At 57.9% G+C, this 19,463-nt stretch overlaps 7 protein-coding genes across 7 annotated transcripts; 5 read left to right on the top strand and 2 right to left on the bottom strand.

The window, feature by feature from the left end:
• Positions 1-108: 108 nt before the first annotated feature.
• Positions 109-956, bottom strand: CCMA1212_000173 (uncharacterized protein; the record flags this gene model as incomplete). Its single annotated transcript, XM_073697654.1, has 2 exons — positions 109-826; positions 886-956. The coding sequence occupies 2 exons, from the start codon at positions 954-956 to the stop codon at positions 109-111; spliced, it is 789 nt and encodes a 262-aa protein (XP_073563027.1).
• A 1,114-nt stretch (positions 957-2,070) lies between these two features.
• On the bottom strand, positions 2,071-3,138 carry CCMA1212_000172 (uncharacterized protein; the record flags this gene model as incomplete). The annotated part of the gene is made up of 1 exon (XM_073697653.1): positions 2,071-3,138. One exon carries the CDS (start codon positions 3,136-3,138, stop codon positions 2,071-2,073), a length of 1,068 nt encoding a protein of 355 aa, XP_073563762.1.
• Positions 3,139-3,815: 677 nt separating this feature from the next.
• Positions 3,816-4,718, top strand: CCMA1212_000171 (uncharacterized protein; the record flags this gene model as incomplete). The annotated part of the gene is made up of 2 exons (XM_073697652.1): positions 3,816-4,299; positions 4,549-4,718. The coding sequence occupies 2 exons, from the start codon at positions 3,816-3,818 to the stop codon at positions 4,716-4,718; spliced, it is 654 nt and encodes a 217-aa protein (XP_073563304.1).
• Positions 4,719-6,381: 1,663 nt separating this feature from the next.
• CCMA1212_000170 (Transcription initiation factor TFIID subunit 12) lies at positions 6,382-9,149 on the top strand (the record flags this gene model as incomplete). The annotated part of the gene is made up of 2 exons (XM_073697651.1): positions 6,382-8,835; positions 8,895-9,149. The coding sequence occupies 2 exons, from the start codon at positions 6,382-6,384 to the stop codon at positions 9,147-9,149; spliced, it is 2,709 nt and encodes a 902-aa protein (XP_073563303.1).
• A 1,144-nt stretch (positions 9,150-10,293) lies between these two features.
• On the top strand, positions 10,294-12,178 carry CCMA1212_000169 (putative 26S proteasome regulatory subunit rpn3; the record flags this gene model as incomplete). Its single annotated transcript, XM_073697650.1, has 4 exons — positions 10,294-10,312; positions 10,382-10,531; positions 10,636-11,963; positions 12,035-12,178. The coding sequence occupies 4 exons, from the start codon at positions 10,294-10,296 to the stop codon at positions 12,176-12,178; spliced, it is 1,641 nt and encodes a 546-aa protein (XP_073563956.1).
• A 1,142-nt stretch (positions 12,179-13,320) lies between these two features.
• On the top strand, positions 13,321-15,360 carry CCMA1212_000168 (Protein NLRC3; the record flags this gene model as incomplete). The annotated part of the gene is made up of 2 exons (XM_073697649.1): positions 13,321-14,252; positions 14,295-15,360. 2 exons carry the CDS (start codon positions 13,321-13,323, stop codon positions 15,358-15,360), a joined length of 1,998 nt encoding a protein of 665 aa, XP_073563623.1.
• A 761-nt stretch (positions 15,361-16,121) lies between these two features.
• CCMA1212_000167 (Males-absent on the first protein) lies at positions 16,122-18,333 on the top strand (the record flags this gene model as incomplete). The annotated part of the gene is made up of 2 exons (XM_073697648.1): positions 16,122-17,348; positions 17,428-18,333. The coding sequence occupies 2 exons, from the start codon at positions 16,122-16,124 to the stop codon at positions 18,331-18,333; spliced, it is 2,133 nt and encodes a 710-aa protein (XP_073563950.1).
• Positions 18,334-19,463: the final 1,130 nt, after the last annotated feature.

The following is a 19,463-nucleotide window of genomic DNA, read 5'->3' as shown; positions in this document are numbered from 1 at the left end:
GTGAGTAGCCCTCACATAGATCAAGTAGATCATTATGGCAAAAGAACAGAAGTAGAGGGGGTATCATGTTTTTCGTGTTGGCTTCTCAACAGCTGCTCGTGCAAATCCTCACATGTTCCTCAACCCTCCCAGATCCTTCTCCATGGACCTCAGCCTCGCCTGCAGCTCCCTCTTCTTCCGCTCCATCTGCCTCGCCTCCTCCTCCTCCCTCCTCAGATCGTCCTCCGTCCACTCACCATCCCCGCCGGCCTCGAGCGGTCCCCCAGCCTCGTCCCCGTCCGGACCGTCGCCCATCCAGCCCTTGTTGTTCATGCCCGCCAGCTGCTCCGCCTGCTCGGCCACCCTGGCCTCGTAGTACGCCGTCGTGTCCCTGCCGTGCCGGAACCTCGCCCGCAGCGCCGCGATGCGCTCCCGCGCCCCGGGCAGCTCGTACACGCCGCACAGCTTCTCGGCGCCCCGCAGCAGCACCTCCACGTCCAGGTCGCCCTTGCGGTCCGCCTCTCCGCGCCGCAGCTGCTCGTGCATCTCGCCGCCCAGCACGGCGGCCACGGCCGTGCGGCGATGGGGCGCGGCGCCCCGGGTCGTCGTCGGGCCCGTGGTGACTTCTCCCGAGGCGACGTTGAAGACGGTCTGTCGGCGGTTGTTCCTGGGCTTGGACTCGCCTTCTTCTGCGGGTTTGAGGGAGGGCTTTGTCGCGGCGGCAGAGGAGGGAGGGGGCGGGGGGACGGAGAAGAGGGCGCGTTCGTGGGTTTCGGTGTCGCGGATGAGGGATGTGATGTCGTGGTTGGAGAGCATGGCGTTGGTGAAGATTTTGGGAGGCGGGAATCTGGCGTTGTCTTTGTCAGCCAAAGCTCCTGTTTCTGCTGAGGCGACGGCAGTTCTTACGGGAGGGAATCGATTCCATGGCAACAAGCCTGGATCTGCTCGAGGTGAGCTGATAGCAGTGACGAGTCCATGCCCGCGTCCAGACGAAAGGGAAGCGGTTAGGCGATGGCAAGAAAGGAAAGCTGCTGTAGAGAGTGGTCTCGCAGGCTCGAAAAAAAAAGAAAGAAAAAAAAAAGGAATGTAAGCAACGCAGCTCCAGAATATCCAGCGATTCTATGCCGATTGTTTGGGTTTTGTCCTACTGAAAAGGCAGTGAGAACGGAGTGTTGATCAAGACAAAAGGTTGATGCCGCATCAAGCAAAATGCGCTGCAGGTCCCGAGCATCGGCGCCAACCCCCACCAAAAGATCTGTGGTGGCTTTCGAGCTTCAACCCACAGCGGGGCTCGTCTGCTGTGTTCCACTCCTGAGATGTCGCTGGGACGTCATTGAAGAAGATGACGACGAGTGAATCAATGGCGCGATGATTGGAGCAGTAGTTGGCAACTCTGCCGCGGGAGACGCTTCATGGGAACGGCTCTGGTAGACACCTCAATTATACCAAGTCGGCTCAATATCTGTGAACTAGGGATGCTAGATACTATCCAAGTTGAGGTGGTGAATAGGTGTGGCCACTGGTTTCTACTCCGTATGTCATCTACCAATCTATCTATGGTCTATCAGCTGCGAGGCCTCAATGCAGTCGCTCAAAATTACCCTCTAATTGCCCGCTCATCGAAATATAACATGAAAACATCCCAAGCAAACCATGTAGGCCCGAAAAATCTAATATAAGGCATCGAAGGAGCCACTGTTTCGGGTTATGCTGAAAGGTATGTGGGCAACGATGGTGCAGCAGGGACCCCCATCCCACCGTGTATTGACTCTTGTTGCATCTTCAAGCAAACAGCTTAAAGTCAAAGAGCAGATATCCAAACAGCTCAGCCCGCAGGTCAGCTGCGCCCCGTGCCTTGTAAGTATATCATCATCAGCATCTGACGAGAGCTTCGCCGGAGGCCTCGATGCGCCTCTCCGATTCTATCGTAACATCATTCGTCGTCGTGTCAATAGTTGTAACATGCCTCCCGCTCAGGCAGCCGAGGTGGTCGTATCATTCATGTAATGATGTCTTTTTTTTTTTTTTTTTTTTTTTTGGGTTTGTTTGCTTTTGTTCGTGTTGTTGTTTGCTCTTCTTGCGTGCTCCTCTTCAGCTCGAATCCGTATCCATAATCTCCAACCCGCGGTACGGCAGCCCCTGCGCAATGCGCATCTCGTTGGCGTACTCGTCCTCGTCCGAGTTGGGCTCCTCGAGCTCTTCGATCCTCGGCGCCGGAGGGTCCTGGAAGAGCAAGCTGCCGCGGTTGACTCTCTTGCGGAAGCGCGAGGCGCTGGAACCAGCCTCGTTGACGTCGAGGGCAGAGTCGTTGTCGTCCGAGTCGCTCAGTTCGCTGTGCGTCCTCTTGCCGAAGCTGCTCGACATGCTGACTCGTCGAATGCGCTTCAGCTCCTGCTGCCTCCGCATAAACTCTGACTCGGCGTCATCCTCCTCGGGGTCCGCCTCGTCGTCGGACGCTTCGTTGCTGCAGTTGAGGTTCTCGAGGTCTTCCATCATGCCCTTGTCGAGATCCTTGTGGCAAGACGTGGAGCGGCTCCCGGCAGACTCGTCATCCGACTCGATCTCGGCGGGACGGAGGACAGCCAGGCCCTCGCACTCGCTGTCCATGGGGTCAACGTCCTCGATTGTGAAGCTGCACATGTTGTCCAGGATGCTTGGCGCGGGGCCCTGCGCGGATCCTGTTCGCTTAGGCTTGCCTGACTCGGATGCAGATTCGGAGCCGGCATCGGATTCTGTCTCTGCATCCGCATCCGCATCTGCGCATGCGTCCAAGGCGTGCGGCGCAGAGGCATTCTTTCCCGTCGGGTAGCGCTGCGCCTGTGACGGAGAGTCTGGCAGGCTGACAACGCTGGCGCTTTCGGAGGACTCATGGTCGCTTACGTCTTCCTCATCCGCTTCGGACGAGGACGAAGACCGCGGACTCAATTGCTCCAGGGGACGATAGCTGAACTGGTGGCCACTGCCATACGGCCTGATGTTGGGGTCCTGCGCCAGGGGCTTTGCGAAGAGGTAGAAGGCCGCCGGGGCATCCTTGCTGGAGAAGTGTGGCGAGGCGACGGGCGTGTCGGGCGGTGATGCTGGGTCGGCGACATGAGCCGGCGAGAGCTTCAGATTCGGCGTTGACGACCGCCTCGGCGAGCTTCTGCTGTGCTGGCCCATGGCTGCGGTGTGATGAGGGTAGAGGGAGGGAAATCAAGACAAGCGACAGGAGCGGTATGGCTCTGTAGGTGAGCAATTTCTATGCGTGTGGAACGTGCGACTGGACGAGGAGCTGCCTCTCGGTTTATGTGGCCACGGGCTGGTCCGCTGCGTTGGTCTTGTATGGCCCTCGTGTCTCGGATCAAAGTCGCAAGAAATTGTGATCAATTGGTCGTGGCGTTTCCGAGATTGCGCGGGGTTTGTCGCTTGGAATGAGGAAAAGATAGAAGAAGAGGCAGAAGAAAAAAAAAGAAAACAAAGGCGTTGCTGCGCGGGGGGTTGCAGCCATCAGCATCAATGCAGGGAAGAAACAGTAGGAATCATGGCACCAACATTCGTTATTGTATAAGGTAAGGCAAGAGGAGATACCCGTAAGGTTGTCTAGGGTTCTATGGCTGTTTTGAGAACCTCTGCTTTCGAAAGGCCGGCTGACGAGCAGTAGAGGGTCGGAGACAGTGGTGGTAGAGCCGTCAAGTGGTCGAGATGCAAAGCAGAAGTCTCCCATACGGAGAAAAGGAAGAGACTCGGAGTGTTGTTCGGGAGCATGATACTAATTCCAAGGCTCTCGAAGGGGTCGGCGCGTTTGGTAGCACCTGACGGCACACCCTCACGGCTTCCAGCTGCTGGAGAGAAAGCCGATGAGGAGGGAGGCAAAGAGGAAAAGGGAGACGGCGCAAGTATTGGGAGCAATCAAAGGAGGGAAGAGAGGGAGGCGAATCAGAGGAACAAAAAGCTGGACAGAGCATCTCTATAAACGGACGAGGGCGGCAAATCAGGTTCGACACAAGGCAGGGCCACGCCCATGGGCCAGCAAACTGGGACCAGAGTCAGCCCTGGGCGGATCTGCGATCTGCTGCCTGGATTGCTGCAGGCGGACTGAACTGAGCTGGCGCCGTCGAGGGGGGGCTGCAGGCGACAGGCGAATGGGCGGGCCGCGGGAACGGACGGATGACGAGGGCCTCGTTCAAACGCACGGCGCCGAATCACGTCGCGTCCAAGTCAGAGAGAGGCAAGTCAGAGAGGTAAGCCAGGGCAGGGCAGGGCGAGGCAGCTCAATGCGCATCAGCCGAAGCGTCGGGTCAAACGGGCTTTGGCTGCACCTTGTTTCAGCATCATGGAAGGGTGCGGCGGCATCCTGCAAAACAAAAAGAACCTGGCGGCCAACGGGCGGTTCCTGTCCATGCATGCACAAGGTGGACTAGACGGCCCCCCGATTTCACTCTCAGGAGCAAGGATCCGTGTTGTAGGCAATCTGGAGTTCAAATGCTGTCGTTGCTTGTCACTGGTGCTTGGAGCATCTGGTGACTACTCAAGGACCTCGTCTACTATTTCTGGTGCTCGGCGGAAACACGAAGCATTGTAGGACAACATCTCAACCCGTGCGCTTGACAAGAAAAAAAAAGGGGGGCGAAGAGGCGCACGTCTGCTCGCTTCTCTGGCACTTCCAGAACGTCGCCATGGTGATTGACCTGCAGCTTTTGCATCCCGCCGAGTCGAAACAGAAGCCCGTGAGGGATTCCTCTGGTGCGGTGACAATGTAGCCCCGGATCGTGTGTGGCACGACTCCAGCGCTGAGAACTGCGGCCGCCTAGGAATCGTCTCCCCATTGATCCCATCGATCCATTGGGCTAATCGCAGTCTCACTTGGTCCAATCCGATCCAACCCAGGTCTGTCTGTCCTGGACCAGCAACGCAATCGCGCATGCTTCCACCCCCATCGCTTCGTCTCCCCCCCCTTCCTCTCGTCTGCAAGGGGCGGCCTTTTGGCTACGGCATCCATATCCTAGCGCCTTTGGATCCCAACTGTACAGACTCCATACTCCGTACTGTACATCCATGATGCTCCACGAACCTCCGCGATACAGGGGGATCGTCGACCAGGTTGGGCAGCAATGCCTCGACGAATTCCCATAGTGGCCTTATCGCCCACTTGGAGCGCTACCGAACCTGCTTCTGTCGACAAACAGAACATTCCATCTCATGTGGAAATCTCGGCAAGCAAAGGCAATTCAGAAGATTGTTCCCTCCATCTTGTTTCCGTTGTCTTTCCTTTCCAATTGAGCACACGCAAGTTGGCAGGTCAGGCTGTTGGTCGTCAGCCCGATGTCGTCGCTTTGGTATCCATCTGCATCATTGCTTCTGGAACAACAATTTGGGGCCTTGAACTTGCGTCCAGAGGCACGGAGCAGCTGAAGCCGACTTGTCCAAGCAGTGTCCAGGACTGCTACCTACCTTACAAATGCATCCAGATGAGATGAGCTCCGGGCGGTTGCGTCAATTCCACGCATTCGCCTTTTCTCTATAGAGTATCCATGATAGGTCCCGTGCGATGTATTGGGGATGTACGGGGTAGCTGGAGAAGCATTGGCCCTGGCAGACCTCTCAATGTGAGGCATATCGTGTAACAAGACCGCTCCGTGGGTGTTGACCTGTGCTTTCTGACCACGACTCCTACAACCTCCTGAGCAGTTACTGCTAGTCGGAAGCATCCAAAGCTGCCGCATAACGACAGTGGAGCTGGATCGATTGAAACAGAGCCAGGAACGTAAGCAAGCTCATCCAATGCGTTGAGTTGAGAGTCCACGCAAGTACGAGGAGCTGCTGCCGAAATGCAGAACACATCCGTAGTGTACTCCGCAGATGTACTAGGTACATGTATGATACTGGGTAGCCAAGCTGGGATGTTGACTCTGGTAGCCAGTCCCATGATGAAGCAACCTAGAAAGCGCCCAAAGGTCTCAAACCACGGACAAATACTACAGTATTACAAAGGCACACAGGCAGGATCACGTCAACGTGCAAATGCATGCTGAAAACCAAAGTGCTAGGGATGTTGGCTGACATCTCCACATGCACGCTGCTCCCTCGCCGGATGATGGCTTACATAACAACATTGAATCGGTGAATTGGTTAAACTCCGGCACGCACCGTCTGCCAACGACGGATGCTCCACGCCCAGGCCAGCTTTCATTGGCAGACACCCTCTTTCGTCAGCGAGCTCGACGACTGTGACAGCCTCAGCCTTCAAACGTCCCGGCACTTCGCAACGCGTCCTCCTGCTCATGCCCGCCCGCCCGCCTGATTGCGGCATCATTGCTCATAGTCTTTTGCACCCAGCACTGCCCTCTGGCGTGTCTATTTTCTGTCTTTGCGACGTCTGATCCATCGTCGAGCATATACGCGCGCCCTGATCTGCCACGGACGATGAACAACGCCCCGGGCCAGATGGCCCAGCAAGGCCAGCCCCAGCCTCAGGGCGCCCAGGCTCCTGCTGCCCAGAACCGACCGCCCATGTACCAGCCCGGCCAGATCAAAAACCTGCCATACCTGAGCGATGACGAGAAGACCAAGTACGAGCAGGGACTGCGGGGCCTGTGGACGAAGATGAACGGGTCTCCAAGCAACAGCCCAGACCAGATCGCGGCTCGACAGAAGATTATCGAGTTTTCTCGAATGTTGATTGGCAAGATTCAACAGCGAAGAACTCATGCTGCTCAGCAACAGCAACAGCAACAGCAACAGCAGCAACAGCAACAGCAGCAACAGCAACAGCAGCAACAGCAACAGCAGCAACAGCAACAGCAGCAACAACAACAGCAGCAGCAGCAGCAGCAGCAACAGCAACAACAGGCCCGACCACAAGCGGCATTACCGCAGGCACAGCTGCAAACGCAACCGAACGCTGCTCTCCAGGCCCAGGCTCAGGCTCAGGCTCAGGCACAAGCTCAAGCTCAAGCTCAAGCCCAACAAGCTCAGCAGGCTCAGGCTCAGGCTCAGGCTCAGCAGGCCCAGCAGGCTCAAGCTCAGGCTCAGCAGGCTCAGGCTCAGGCCCAGCAGGCCCAACAGGCTCAGGCCCAGCAGGCTCAGGCCCAGCAGGCTCAGTCGCAAGCACAGCAACAGAAGCCTCAGGGGGCAGGAAATGGTGAAGCTCCGGGTGCGGCTGGTCAGGCGCAGAATGCTCAAGCTCCGGCAACGACGACGGCTGCCGCCGCAGCGGCACAGCGTCCCAAGATACCCGATGCCTACATGCAGCACGTCAATAAGATGACATTTCGACCCCCGGTGCAGCTTGCTGACAAGTCCGCCGAAGCTGCCAAATGGATTGAAGAGATGAAGGAGCGCTATGCTCGGGCCCTCATGACCATGGAAACCACCAAGAACAAGGTTGCACAATGGGAAAAGCTGCTCAACGACCGGACAGCGCAGGGCAATCCCCTCAAAGAAGAAGAAGTTCGACAGATTCAGTTGCGAAAGGACCAGCAACTCAAGCTCTACGCCGAAGCCCACAAATGGGTCGAGGGCGTTCGCAAGCAGCAGGGAAGCCTTCAGGGCGCTGGCCAAGCCCACGCCCATGCCAACCAAGCGGCAGCTGGCGCAGCTGCCGCCCACGCTGCCACCCAGCCCGGCAACGCGACGCCAGTCATGTCCACGGCTGCCCCGGCTGCCAACAAGCCGCAGAATAGCGCGCAAATGAACAATGCCGCCGCGGCAGAGGCAGCCAAAGGTCAGCAGCAGGTGACTGGTGGCAATCGAGCCCCAGGGCCAAACAACATGGGAGCTACGCCCACACCGCAGCCGCAACCGCAACCGCAAGCACGGCCCGTTCCGAACGCTCCCGTGGCAGGACAGCAACAGCAGCTGCAAGGCCAACCGCAGATGCAACCGCAGATGCAGGCATCCCAGCTGCAACATCAACAGTTACCTCAGCAACATCAACCGCAACCGCCGCAACAACAACAGCATCAACAACAACATCAGCAGCAACAACATCAGCAACAGCCACTGCAGCATCAGCAGCACCAGCTATCACAGCAGCACCAAATGCAGCAGCACCAGATGCAGCAGCAGCAGCAGCCGCCGCCCCAGCAACCACAACAGCACCAGATGCAGATGCAGCAGCAGATGCAGCAGCAACAGCAGCCGCAGCCGCAGCCGCAGCAACAGGTGCAACCTCAAGGCCAGCCCCATGGGCAACCTCAGCCACAGGTGCAGATCAAGACGGAACCGCCGCGGCCCGCACCAGTCAACACCGCCCTCGCTTCAGCCGCTGCACAGGCCCAGGTTGCTCAGCAGACTGCATCTCCTGCGCAAGCCGGTGCGCGAGTACCAACCCCACAAACTGCAACACCCGTGGCTGGCCCAGGTCAACCCACACGTGCTCTCAGCCATTCAGCGGCAATGTCCCTCGCTAACCAACGAGCGACTGGGAACACGCCGGGAAGCGCACCGCTGCAGAACCAGCAGCCCGCGAACGTCAACACAGCCGCCGTCACGGCTACCACCACCAACCCAAACATGGGCGTGTCGGGATCGCAGCTTCAGCAGGGCCACCCGCACGCTCACCCCACGCAGCAGCAGACCACTGTCCAGCCCAAGATGCCGATTCCCAAGCAACTGCCGGAAAAGGCCACTGCAGTGCCCCAGGGAGTGGCCGTGGGTGGCGGCGTTGCCCCGGGACGACCAACCATGTCCCAGGGCGGTGGGACGGTGGGAGGTGTCATGAACCAACCCGCAGTGCCTCGGATACCGGCATACAACCACGACGCCGAGGGCGATCACGTTCTCAGCAAGAAGAAGCTCGATGAGCTTGTGCGCCAAGTTTGTGGAGGATCGGCAGAGGGTCAAGACGGCAACCTTTTGACCCCAGAGGTCGAAGAGGTGAGGAAGCACTACTGAAGCAAACAAGCACACTACAGAGCCTTGCTAACAAGAAACAGAACGTCCTGAACCTGGCCGATTCGTTTGTGGATAATGTCCTTCACGCGGCGTGCAGAAACTCCAAGGAACGCGGGTCCAAGGTGCTCGAGATACGCGACATCCAGCTCATACTGGAGCGGACCTACAACATCCGTGTTCCCGGCTATTCCTCCGACGAGTTGCGCACGGTGCGCAAAGTCCAGCCGTCGACGGGCTGGATCGCAAAGATGAGTGCTGTGCAAGCTGCCAAGGTGATGCCGGGAAAGGGCGAGTAAACGTGGCTCGGCCATCCTGAGCGTTGCGACATTCTGAAGGGTTCCGGGACATGGACGGTAATTGGACAGGTTGGTATGGAACGGCGTTTCAGGAAAGGGATACGGATACATGGCTGGGTGGCCATTTACTAATTTGCTTTTGCTTGGTTTTCACGCCCCTGAAGGGTTGACATTGCCGGTATCAAGGAGCAGATTGTCTCGCGGCACATGGGCTTGCACTGTGATTGCTCTCTTGGAGATGCGGTTTGACGCTAGACAGCAACATGATATTCAGTCACGAAATCAGTTCACGTAATGAAGGCGCTGCTGGGTGGTGTCTCCCTTTTGAAGCTTCATCCGGGCTTGTGTCTCACCGTTCACCCCGACGTAACCGCTCGAGGCAACTGCCCATGACCGTGATATCACCTTGCGTCTTCTCGAGCAAATTACAGAAACCCCCGAGTCGTCGACAATGAGATGGCCTACCATACCTCCTATTCACTTGAACTCGTACTTTTTAGAGACCTTATATGCAGCTCGACGTCTCAATGCCCGTCACCTGTGGACGTACGACGTACCTCGCCAGCCTGCAGCCCTTGTCCGGGTACCTCCAACTGTACTTGCACTGTAGTAGTACCTATAGGCACCAGATGGCCAACGTCACTGAGGTGGCGGCCTGCCCCACAGCTTCACGGCGGATTAGGTAAGTCGAGCTACCTCCGCGCCCGCCCGCCGCCCTGCGAAGCTGCTCGTACCGCGCGACCTTGCCAGCCTTGAGCCTTGTCCCTCACTCAGGCAAAGCTTCCTACCCTTTGCTGCTTCTGGTCTCTTCTCCAAAGCTGCTCACAGCATCAGTCACGATACGCCCCTTCATCAGCCTTGCCGACCTCTTCAGCAGCTCCACGCCTGATTGCCGCACACGACGTCCGACTTTTGGCTTGGCCTGGCCCTTGTACCGTCCTCGTGCTGTGGCCAGACGCATAGTTATCCCCCAGCACGTAGCTTTGACGTCTTGCGGAACCCGACTAGCACTCGAAAACGACGGTCCATCCACCTCGGCTTTCTCCAATCAGTCGAAACACGTTATCCTCCTCGTCTCTCTAGAGCATTCAGAGACGCCATCCAAGGCTTTCTGCAGCATCCTCAGCCCAGGTGCTTGACCACCATGCCTAGCAAAACACCCGGTAAAGAAGTCCTCGAGAGACGATGTCGAGGGGATCAAACGAAGCTAACATGAGAGGGCCATCCAACAGCAAAGGACGGCGACGACAGCATGACTGTAGTTGTGCCCCCTTCCAAGTCCTCCAAGCAGCCCGCCCCCGCGGCCGACGCAGAAGGCGACGTGGCAATGGACGTGGACAAGCCCGAGGAGAAGGTCGATCCCGCTGTGCAAGCTGTAGCAGGTGAGCGAACACGAATCCGAAGGGAGCGGCTGCATCCATTTCTCTGATTCCCGTATGTCCTTTTGCTGACAACGATGCTCGTCTTGTTCGTTTGCTTGTCCCAGACATCAAGAGCAACTTTGCTCTCCTTGACCGTGCGGTTGCGCTCTTCGACGCCCGCTTCTCGCTGCGAGCCCTGCGATCCATCTCCCTCATCCGCAAACACCTGTCGCCCGATGTCATTGCGCAGGCGATTGTCGACACATTCCCCGCCACTTCGGCGTCCGCCAGCATCGCCAAGAACCTCCTGTCCGCGGTTGGCCGGGAGAACGTCGCGCTGGGCCGGGGCGCCGGCGCCGAGATGGAGGTGGACAGCGACGCAAAGGCTGCCAAGAACGGCAATTCCAAGAAGGAACCCAAGGAGATCATTCCCGAAATCGACGTGTTCCTGGGCATCCTGGTTCAGGTCTATCTCTTCGATGCCAAGAATTTCCAGCAGGGGGCCGACTTCTCCAAGTACCTGTCCGATCGCATCCAGACGCTGAACCGCCGGACGCTGGATTGCCTCTCCGCCAAAGTCTACTTTTACTTCTCGCTCTTCTGCGAGTACATTGCCCCGCTGCCGCCGTCTCCCGAATCGCCCATTGTCGCCATCCGGCCCACTCTCCTCGCCGTTCTCCGGACCGCCGTCTTGCGCAAGGACACCGATACGCAGGCCTCGGTCATCGTCCTGCTCCTGAGGAACTATCTGCTGACGTCGCACATCAAGCAAGCCGATCTGCTTGTCTCACATACGCAGTTCCCCGAGAATGCGGCGAACAACCAAGTGGCACGATTCCTGTACTATCTGGGGCGGATCCGGGCCATCCAGCTGCGATACACGGAGGCACACGAGCACCTCACAGCCGCCACCCGCAAGGCCCCGTCAAGCGGCTGCGCCGTGGGCTTCTCACAAACCGCCACCAAGCTGCTGCTGGTTGTCGAGCTGCTGATGGGAGACATCCCCGACAGGGCCACGTTCCGGCAGCCTTCGCTGGAGGACGCCCTCCACCCATACTTCCTTCTCGTACGGGCGGTGCGCGTGGGCAACCTGGAGGACTTTGAGACCACCATTGCCGATAACGCCGACATCTTCAAGCGGGACGGGACCTACACACTCATCCTGCGCCTTCGCCAGAACGTCATCAAGACGGGCATTCGGATGATGTCGCTGTCATACTCGCGCATCTCCCTGCGTGACATTTGCATCCGCCTGCATCTCGGCAGTGAAGAGTCTGCCGAATACATTGTGGCCAAGGCCATCCGGGATGGCGTGATTGAGGCTACTCTGGACCGAGAGAAGGGCTTCATGAAGAGCAAGGAGGTGGGCGATGTGTATGCCACAAGAGAGCCGGGAGAGGCCTTCCACGACCGCATCCGAGCATGCCTTGCCCTCCACGATGAGAGCGTCAAGGTACGTCAATTTCCTCTCTGAAGATGATGGGTAGTGCTTTGAGTGTTGCGTGAGCTAACATGAGTCGGCAGGCAATGCGATTCCCCATGAACCAACATCGTCTTGAGCTCAAGAATGCCCAGGAGGCGCGTGAACGAGAGAGGGAGATGGCCAAGGAGATTCAGGAGGGCGATTTGGACTACGACGACCTGGGCGGAGACTTGGATGGCATCTAGATTTTCTCTCTCGACATTGGTAGTGTGTTTTACTAGGTATGGCTGCGCCTTTCCCGATATATTAAACAATAGCCCCCCGCATCTTGTGCATGAAAATAGCTGGGACAGCTCCTTGTTGTTTCTCCCGCAATCAGTGCATATGTCCTGCCTTGTCGGGGTGTTTTTGCTTGTGATGCTGCCAACTTGAGAGCAGGCAAGTCATGTAGACGCAGCGATGTGAGCCTTGTAAAGCGGCATGGGTGTCCATGGTACTCGATTTGGAAGAAATGTGTGACTCATCAGTTTACCCTACTTTCTTTAATCAAGATAATCAAAAGTGAAGAAGACAATTGAACCTGTGGAGTTGTCGAGGTTCCGCGACTCTATATGGCGACCCAACTTGTCCCGTAGTTGATGAAAATCCGGGGCAGTGTCAACTACAGATCGGATCGCTTCGACGGCATTCTTTCTGCCTAGGTTATTACCTGGGTAGTCAAATCCCACAGGCCCCATACCCGCCAAAAACACGAACGATATGCAACCTCACGCCCTTTTTGTCAATTCTTGTTACGCTCGTGGAATAGGAGGTGTACGCGACGCCCTTGTTGCCAGTAGTACTAGGTACTACTAGGTAGTATCAGGATATTTTTGTACGTATGCACTCATGCACTGCGTATGGGTCTGGGATACTTGTAGTACTACATAGGTACCTTACTTGTTTCATGAGCTCGATCTGATTCGATGGAAAAGGCGGGTGCTGTTTTTTTTGAGTCATTCTCGGCGAGCTGGATTCGGAAATGGTTGCTGCTGACCGAGGTTTGCATGATGCTCTGGCGAGTTCTGGTGCGTGCGTTGGCGCCCTTTGTCGTTGCGTCGTGTCATGTTGTTTTCGCTTCGTTGTTTTGGATAGCAGTGCGAGGAGAATGGTCAATTGTTGACATGAGGAGAGATGTGATATAGTTGGCGGCGGGATGGCGCATGTGTTGCCTGGATTCTCTGCATCTCCGAGTGTGTCGCACGGGTATATAAAAGAGAACTGCATGCCACTTGTATCTTGTCTCGAAGCACCAGATATGCATCATCTGTCCCTCTAAGTAGTGAAGGACAGTATCTCAACTCCGAATCATTCATCTTCGCGGCGCCACCACTCGCGGCCCGTCACCATGGCTTCGGCTACGCAGATCCAGCTGCTCGACAGCTCAACCTCGTCTCTCCTCCTCCGGATCAAGCCCGACGATGGCTTGAACGCAGGCTCCGACGCCTCCATGGACGAAGCGATCCGCCTGGCCAGCCTCTGCCGTGGTGCGCTCAACGACCTGGCCACTTACATGGACGACGTGCTCGAGCCCTCGCGGGGCTACACCGCCGACGAGATCCTTGACCTGCCGCTTGACAAGCACAGGATCGCAGACATGCTCCACGACCTGCCCAGCCGCAGGTCGACTCGGCATCACCTGGCCGCGGCCGTGGCGTCGCTTCTGCATCCGGTCCACGAGGGCTCGCTGACGGCCATCATCCGGTACAACGCCGACCGCGTCCGTCTCCGCGCGTGGGCTTCTCTCCAGCGCCGCTACGACCTCCTGCAGGCCACCAGGCGCAACGGCAGGACGGCGCACGGCATGGCCGGCGGCGTCGAGCCCGGCGTCCAGGCGCCTGCGTGGGCCAGCCGCATCACCAGACAGGGGCCGTGGGACCCGGCCAAGAAGCCCATATCGCTCGACGGCGCGGTCGCGCTCCCCATGCCGGTGCAGGTGGCCCAGGAGGCGGAGCTGGCGCCCTTCTTTGAGCACCTGTCCAGCGGCGGCAGCCATGAGGTCGACGGCGTCGAGGGCGCTGTCGAGCTCCACGACGGCAACGGCGAGCCGTACTACAGCGTGCGTGGTGCAGAGTTCCGCAGAGGCGTCGTGTATGAGGACGGCCGGATGGACCTGTGCAAAATGGTCGTCGGGCCCGATCACATTGGGCGGTTGATGGACAGCCTGCGCACCAACACGCACGTCCGGCACTTCTTGCTGGGCAACAACATCGTCGGCCCAGCTGGCGTCGAGGCCATTGCGCGTTTCATCACCGACTTTCCGGACCGCATGGAAACCTGGTATCTTGCGGGCAACTGCATCTAGGGGGGAGAGAGCTTCAGGACGCTCGTTGACGCGCTGGTCAAGTCGCCCGCGGTATCCAACATCTGGCTGAAGCGAAACCCCCTGGGCCGTGATGCTGCTGCGGATGTATATCGCCTCATCACCGAGACGAAGGATCTTCATACGCTGGACCTTGACCAGACCGAGCTTGGGGACCGCGGTGTTGCTGAGCTGTTCACTCGTCTGGCCTCCTTCTCCCCCTCTGGTGGCGGCAAGCTGCCTCTTCGGCACATCTATATGAATGGTGTCGGCATCTCGACCGAGGGAGCTGCTGCTATCGGCAAGTTCCTCGCATCGCCACGTTCTGGCGTAACGTCCCTCTACATGTCCTGCAACCCCCTTGGTAACGAGGGTGCTCAGGCCCTGGCAGCCGCGTTGCCCAAGGCACCGTATCTGGCCCGACTGTCGTTACAATCGGTTGGGGTCAGCACCCAAGGTGCCGTGGCGCTGTGCGAAGCCTTGACCGGGCACCCTGGAATCAAGTGTCTGGATCTCGGCCAAGCATATGCCACCGAGGATCTTGGTCAGGCGTACAATTATGTCGAGGATGAAGCAGTACCGGTCATGGCACAGCTGTTCAGGGGCACGCCTCAGCTGCAATATTTCAACTTGGGCCATTGCGCCATCACGCCCCCCGGCCTTGTCGAGCTGACGCCGGCGATCCTCGAGGCTCCGAGCCTGCTGTATTACTTTGCGACGTCGATCCTGGCTGATACATCCAGGAAGCCCGTGGCTTTCATACCGTCAATAGACACGGCTTTCCCCCACCCGGATGCTCCGTCCACGGAGCAAATCAAGTCGGAAAAGGCCATACGGGAGCACCTTGAAGCCAATGTGAGAGCAATGTTTGGAGAGGGCATGTCGTATACAGACTTCCTGGCCGAGGAGAAACGCTGGCTTGTCAGCGACAAAGTGGTGCGCAAGATTGACAGCGTGTATCGCAACCGGGACGCCGGCCTGGCGCGGCGTCGCTTGCTGACGTTGGTCAAAGACTGGGGAGAGGGCGACGACACTCTGCAGAGAGTCATGGTTGCTCGCGGTGCCCCGAGCTGCTCTTTGCGATGAGCTTTTGTCTGTGGGTTGGATATAAGGTGAGGCATTCCCGGGCCTGTTCTTGTAGTTGGTGTGTTGGAACTGGCTATTCGTTCATCGAGTTGTCTGTTAAAATATCCAGTATTTTTCATACTTTTGAGTCCTCCTGAGGCATCATGCTGTGAATCGTGATCCCAGTTCCGGAATCTATAGTCGTCGGCACTCTTGACGCCTCCTGGCGATGTGACGAAGATGATGCAAGGCAAGGCGTGCGTCCACATCTAACAGACGGGCAGAATTACCCTACACACCGTCAATGACCGCATCAAGTACACACCATCGTCTTCTACCACATTGTGAATAATAGATTTGCAGCCGTCGACATGCTGTTGGTTGCGTACAGAGTCCATCGTCCTCGGAGCTCGTCAAGGCGGACGAAACTCAAGTGGACGGACGGCCTTTTATCACGGCCCCACGTGACGGGTCCCGGACGCGGGCTCTTTCCTCGCCTGCAAACAAACCATCACGGCCGCCGTCTTTCCAGTCATCTAATCGGTTCCGGCTTCATTCTTGATCCTCTCACTATCGCTTTGCTCTGCCAGCTTCCGTCCAGCGTCCGCCAACTGCTGCTTGTACCGCCACTCCAACCCTCGTCTCGTGCTCCTAGATGGCTTCGTCGCCTCCGCGCCCGCACCCAGCCGTCCCGTGACATCACAGCCCATGCTCGACAGCAGCTCGACGCTCTCGAGAGGCTCCTTTCCGCACGCCTGACCGCCGCCCCCGAGCTTCGAGCGATGCCGCACAAGCGCAAGCGTCCAGACGAGCTCGATCCCCCGGCCGACGCCCAGCCCGATCCGCAATCCTCCACGCGCCGTGCGACGCGTCAGACGCCTGTGCTGCCTCCTCCGGTGCCCGCCGCCGCGCTTGTGCCGCCGCCAGCTGCTGCTGCTGCTCCTCCTCCTCCTCCTCCTCCACCTCCTCCTGCTGCGACTGCGCCTCCAGTCGCAACGACGCACAAAATGGCCGCCGCCGCTGCTGCGCCCGCCGTCACCGCCGTTCCCCTGCCTCCGATCCTCGTGGCCGATCCGCAGAAGCGAGGCGCGCGCAATGGCCCCCGTCCGCCAGGCGCCAGCGCCTCGGCCCTGCCTCAGAACCCTTCTGCATCGCCGTTCCAGCCCCTCCCGCCTCCGCAAGGCCTCGCGACAGCTGCCCCCCGCAGCTCGATACCGTCGCCCCTCTCACCCGGCTCCAGAGCAGCAGCAGCAGCCGCTGCTCCCGCTGCGCAGATCCCACAGAAGCGGGCAGCCCCCGTGGTCGAGATGGGCAGTGGCGTCGCGGCCAAGGAACGCAGGCGGCCGTCGGATCTGGTTGCGCCAGAGATCACGTATCACGTCCCTCAGGCGAATCAGCAAGGCCGACAGTCGTCACTGGTGAGGCCTCATGGGCCCTCGGCGCCACCTCCGAGGCTCGACAAGATAGCCCCGACGCCAATGGTAATCACGCCTGTACTACCTCCCAAACCGCCAACCCTACCGGTATCCGATAGACCCGCCCCGAGAACAGATCGTAACATCGACAAGGTTGTCTTGGGCAATCTGTGCTTCCGCACCTGGTATCCGAGCTACTACGGCAAAGAGGTGCTGGGGGCTACATCAAGCCACGCAAAGGGCGGCAGCAAAGACGGCCTTCTCGATGCCGCTGGAAGGGGGCCGTCGAAGAAGGACAGGGATGGGTTGCCAATGCTGGAGAGGCTATATGTCTGTCCCAGCTGCTTCAAGTACGCCAAGGAGCTTGTGGCCTGGTGGGGTCATGTCAAGCTGTGCCAACAGCGGGCTCACGTTCCAGGGAACAAGATCTATGTTCATCCCAAGGGTAGGCGGACCGTCTACGTTGCGCAGGATGGCAGTCGGGGTCCGGGTCAGAAGAAGCGACGGGGCGAAGGGAATATACGATACATTGAGGAAGTTGTCCAGGACGAAGGCGAATGGAGCCTGTGGGAGGTGGACGGAGAGAAGGATGTGGTGAGTTCCCGGCCATGCATGACTGACCATCATTCTTTTGGCATCCCCTCGAGGCTAACCGAGCTGTCTCGTGTCTCAGCTCTTCTGCCAGAACCTGTCGCTCTTTGCGAAGCTCTTTCTGGACAACAAGTCAGTCTTCTTTGACGTGACTGGATTCAACTATTTCTTGTTGGTATACACGCCGCCAGCCGTAGCGACACCAGCAGGTGTAGCTCCTCCCCCCGTCACGCCGCAGATCGTGGGCTTCTTCTCAAAGGAGAAGATGTCGTGGGATAATAACAACCTGGCGTGTATTCTCATATTTCCCCCGTGGCAGCGCAAGGGGCTCGGCGCCCTTTTAATGGGCGCCTCCTACGAAATCTCCCGGCGAGAGGGCATCATGGGGGGGCCAGAGAAGCCCATCTCTGATCTGGGCAAGAAGGGATACCAGCGCTTCTGGGCCGGGGAGATTGCCCGGTGGCTGCTCAGCCTTGACGTTGCGCCGGCGGATGCGGACAGCGGCCAGGAGACGCTTGTGGACGTGGAGGACTGCAGCCAGGCGACGTGGATTTCGCCGGAGGACTGCCTGGGAGTGCTGAGAGACATGGGTGTCGCCGAGGATGCGGGCATCGGGCCCGGAAAGCCCGAGCCCCTGGACGAGCAGCAGCAGCAGCAGCAGCAGCAGATGCAGATGCAACCATCCGAGGAAGACAGGAAGAAGAAGCAAGCACCGACCGGCGAAGAAGATGCGGCGAGACAGAGCATCAAGCGAGCATCAGCCGAGGCGGAAGAAGACGACCGGCCGAAGCCGAAGCCGGCCGTCAAGCAGGTCCCGCGCGTGCGGATCGACAAGGAGGCGGTGCGGCGGTACGTGGCGGCCCACCGGCTCGTGCTGGACAGGACGTGCGACCCGAGCGGCTTCGTGGAGGGGTACGCGATGAAGAAGGCGGAAAAGGCGGCCAGCGAGAGCGCCGAGTCTCGGGATGAGGCCCTGGCGAGAGGATAGAGAAAAGGATGAGAAGAGATGTGTGTGTGTGGAGTGGGCTTTTGGCGTAATGGGAATTACTACAATGATACCCCCTTTTATCTTTTTTTGGTTCATTTTACCTTTTGGTTTCTGCTATCTTTTCCTTTTCAACAGTCTTGCTGATGTGACATTGCTACCTATCATTTGCTCTTTGCTTTGTCCTTGTAGTCTCTACCTACTATCTGGTGCGTCATGCGAATGAGTAAACTCCACATACAGAGAAGGGGATCTGAAAGTTTGCTTTCGAAGAAACTTCGCCAGCCCTGGATTGCTCATTCATCGCCTCAGTTTGCCGGTATGACCTGGCATCACGAAAGCAAAGTTCCAGCTCTCTTTTTCCCAGACAGTACTACTGCATATTCATCCAAGCTATAAGCACGCTTTTCTGAAATGTACACGCGGGAGGCGTTCCTTAATTCTCCGTGGACTCGCTCAAGTAGGAAAAACTTGAGCTCATCATCTAGTACATGGCATCCTACATACGAGTACGTATGTAAAAGTAGCTCCCGAGACGGAAAGCCTTTTGAAGTTCTCGCCGGCTTCCAGTGTAACCCAGCTTGAGTCAGACACCATGTGAGAAAGGCATCTTATATGTATCTCGTGGAGATTTACGGAATACCCACTGAAGAGAGAGAAAGGCCTCGTTTTGTCTTGCCTCGGTCATGGTTGGGCAAGTATATACGCACAGGGTACCAAGTCCTCTGCACCTGGAGCGATGCGCGATATACCAGTTACAAGGCCCATGTTCACCACAGGCATCGTCTACATCATCGTTTCGATGTTTTCGCAGCAAGCAGTCTTCGATCCGGATAATTCTCGTCAGTGTCGGGAAGCCAGGGCCGTAACGCAACACACACCCCCCCTTGCTATCGCATAAGTATCCTTGCCGCAGCTTTCGGAGCAAAAATGCGTGGGATGGGAAGATGCATGGCCGAGGACAAGGGGGAGCGAGGCTGTAGGCGGCAGATTGACAGATCCGTCCGGTTGGTTCTTTATGAGCCTAATGAGGCAACCTCAACGCCCAACACAGCTGTATATCGATACGCATACGTGCGAAAAGGCCGAGTCTTTCACGTCACATCTTAAGGCGATTTTCAACACTCAGAAGT

This window comes from Trichoderma ghanense (assembly GCF_004382785.1).
Source record: "Trichoderma ghanense strain CCMA-1212 chromosome Unknown scaffold_0, whole genome shotgun sequence".
In the NCBI taxonomy this organism is placed as follows: domain Eukaryota; kingdom Fungi; phylum Ascomycota; class Sordariomycetes; order Hypocreales; family Hypocreaceae; genus Trichoderma; species Trichoderma ghanense.
Note: the sequence above shows the minus strand (reverse complement) of the source record. Positions and strands in the feature narration are given on the sequence as shown.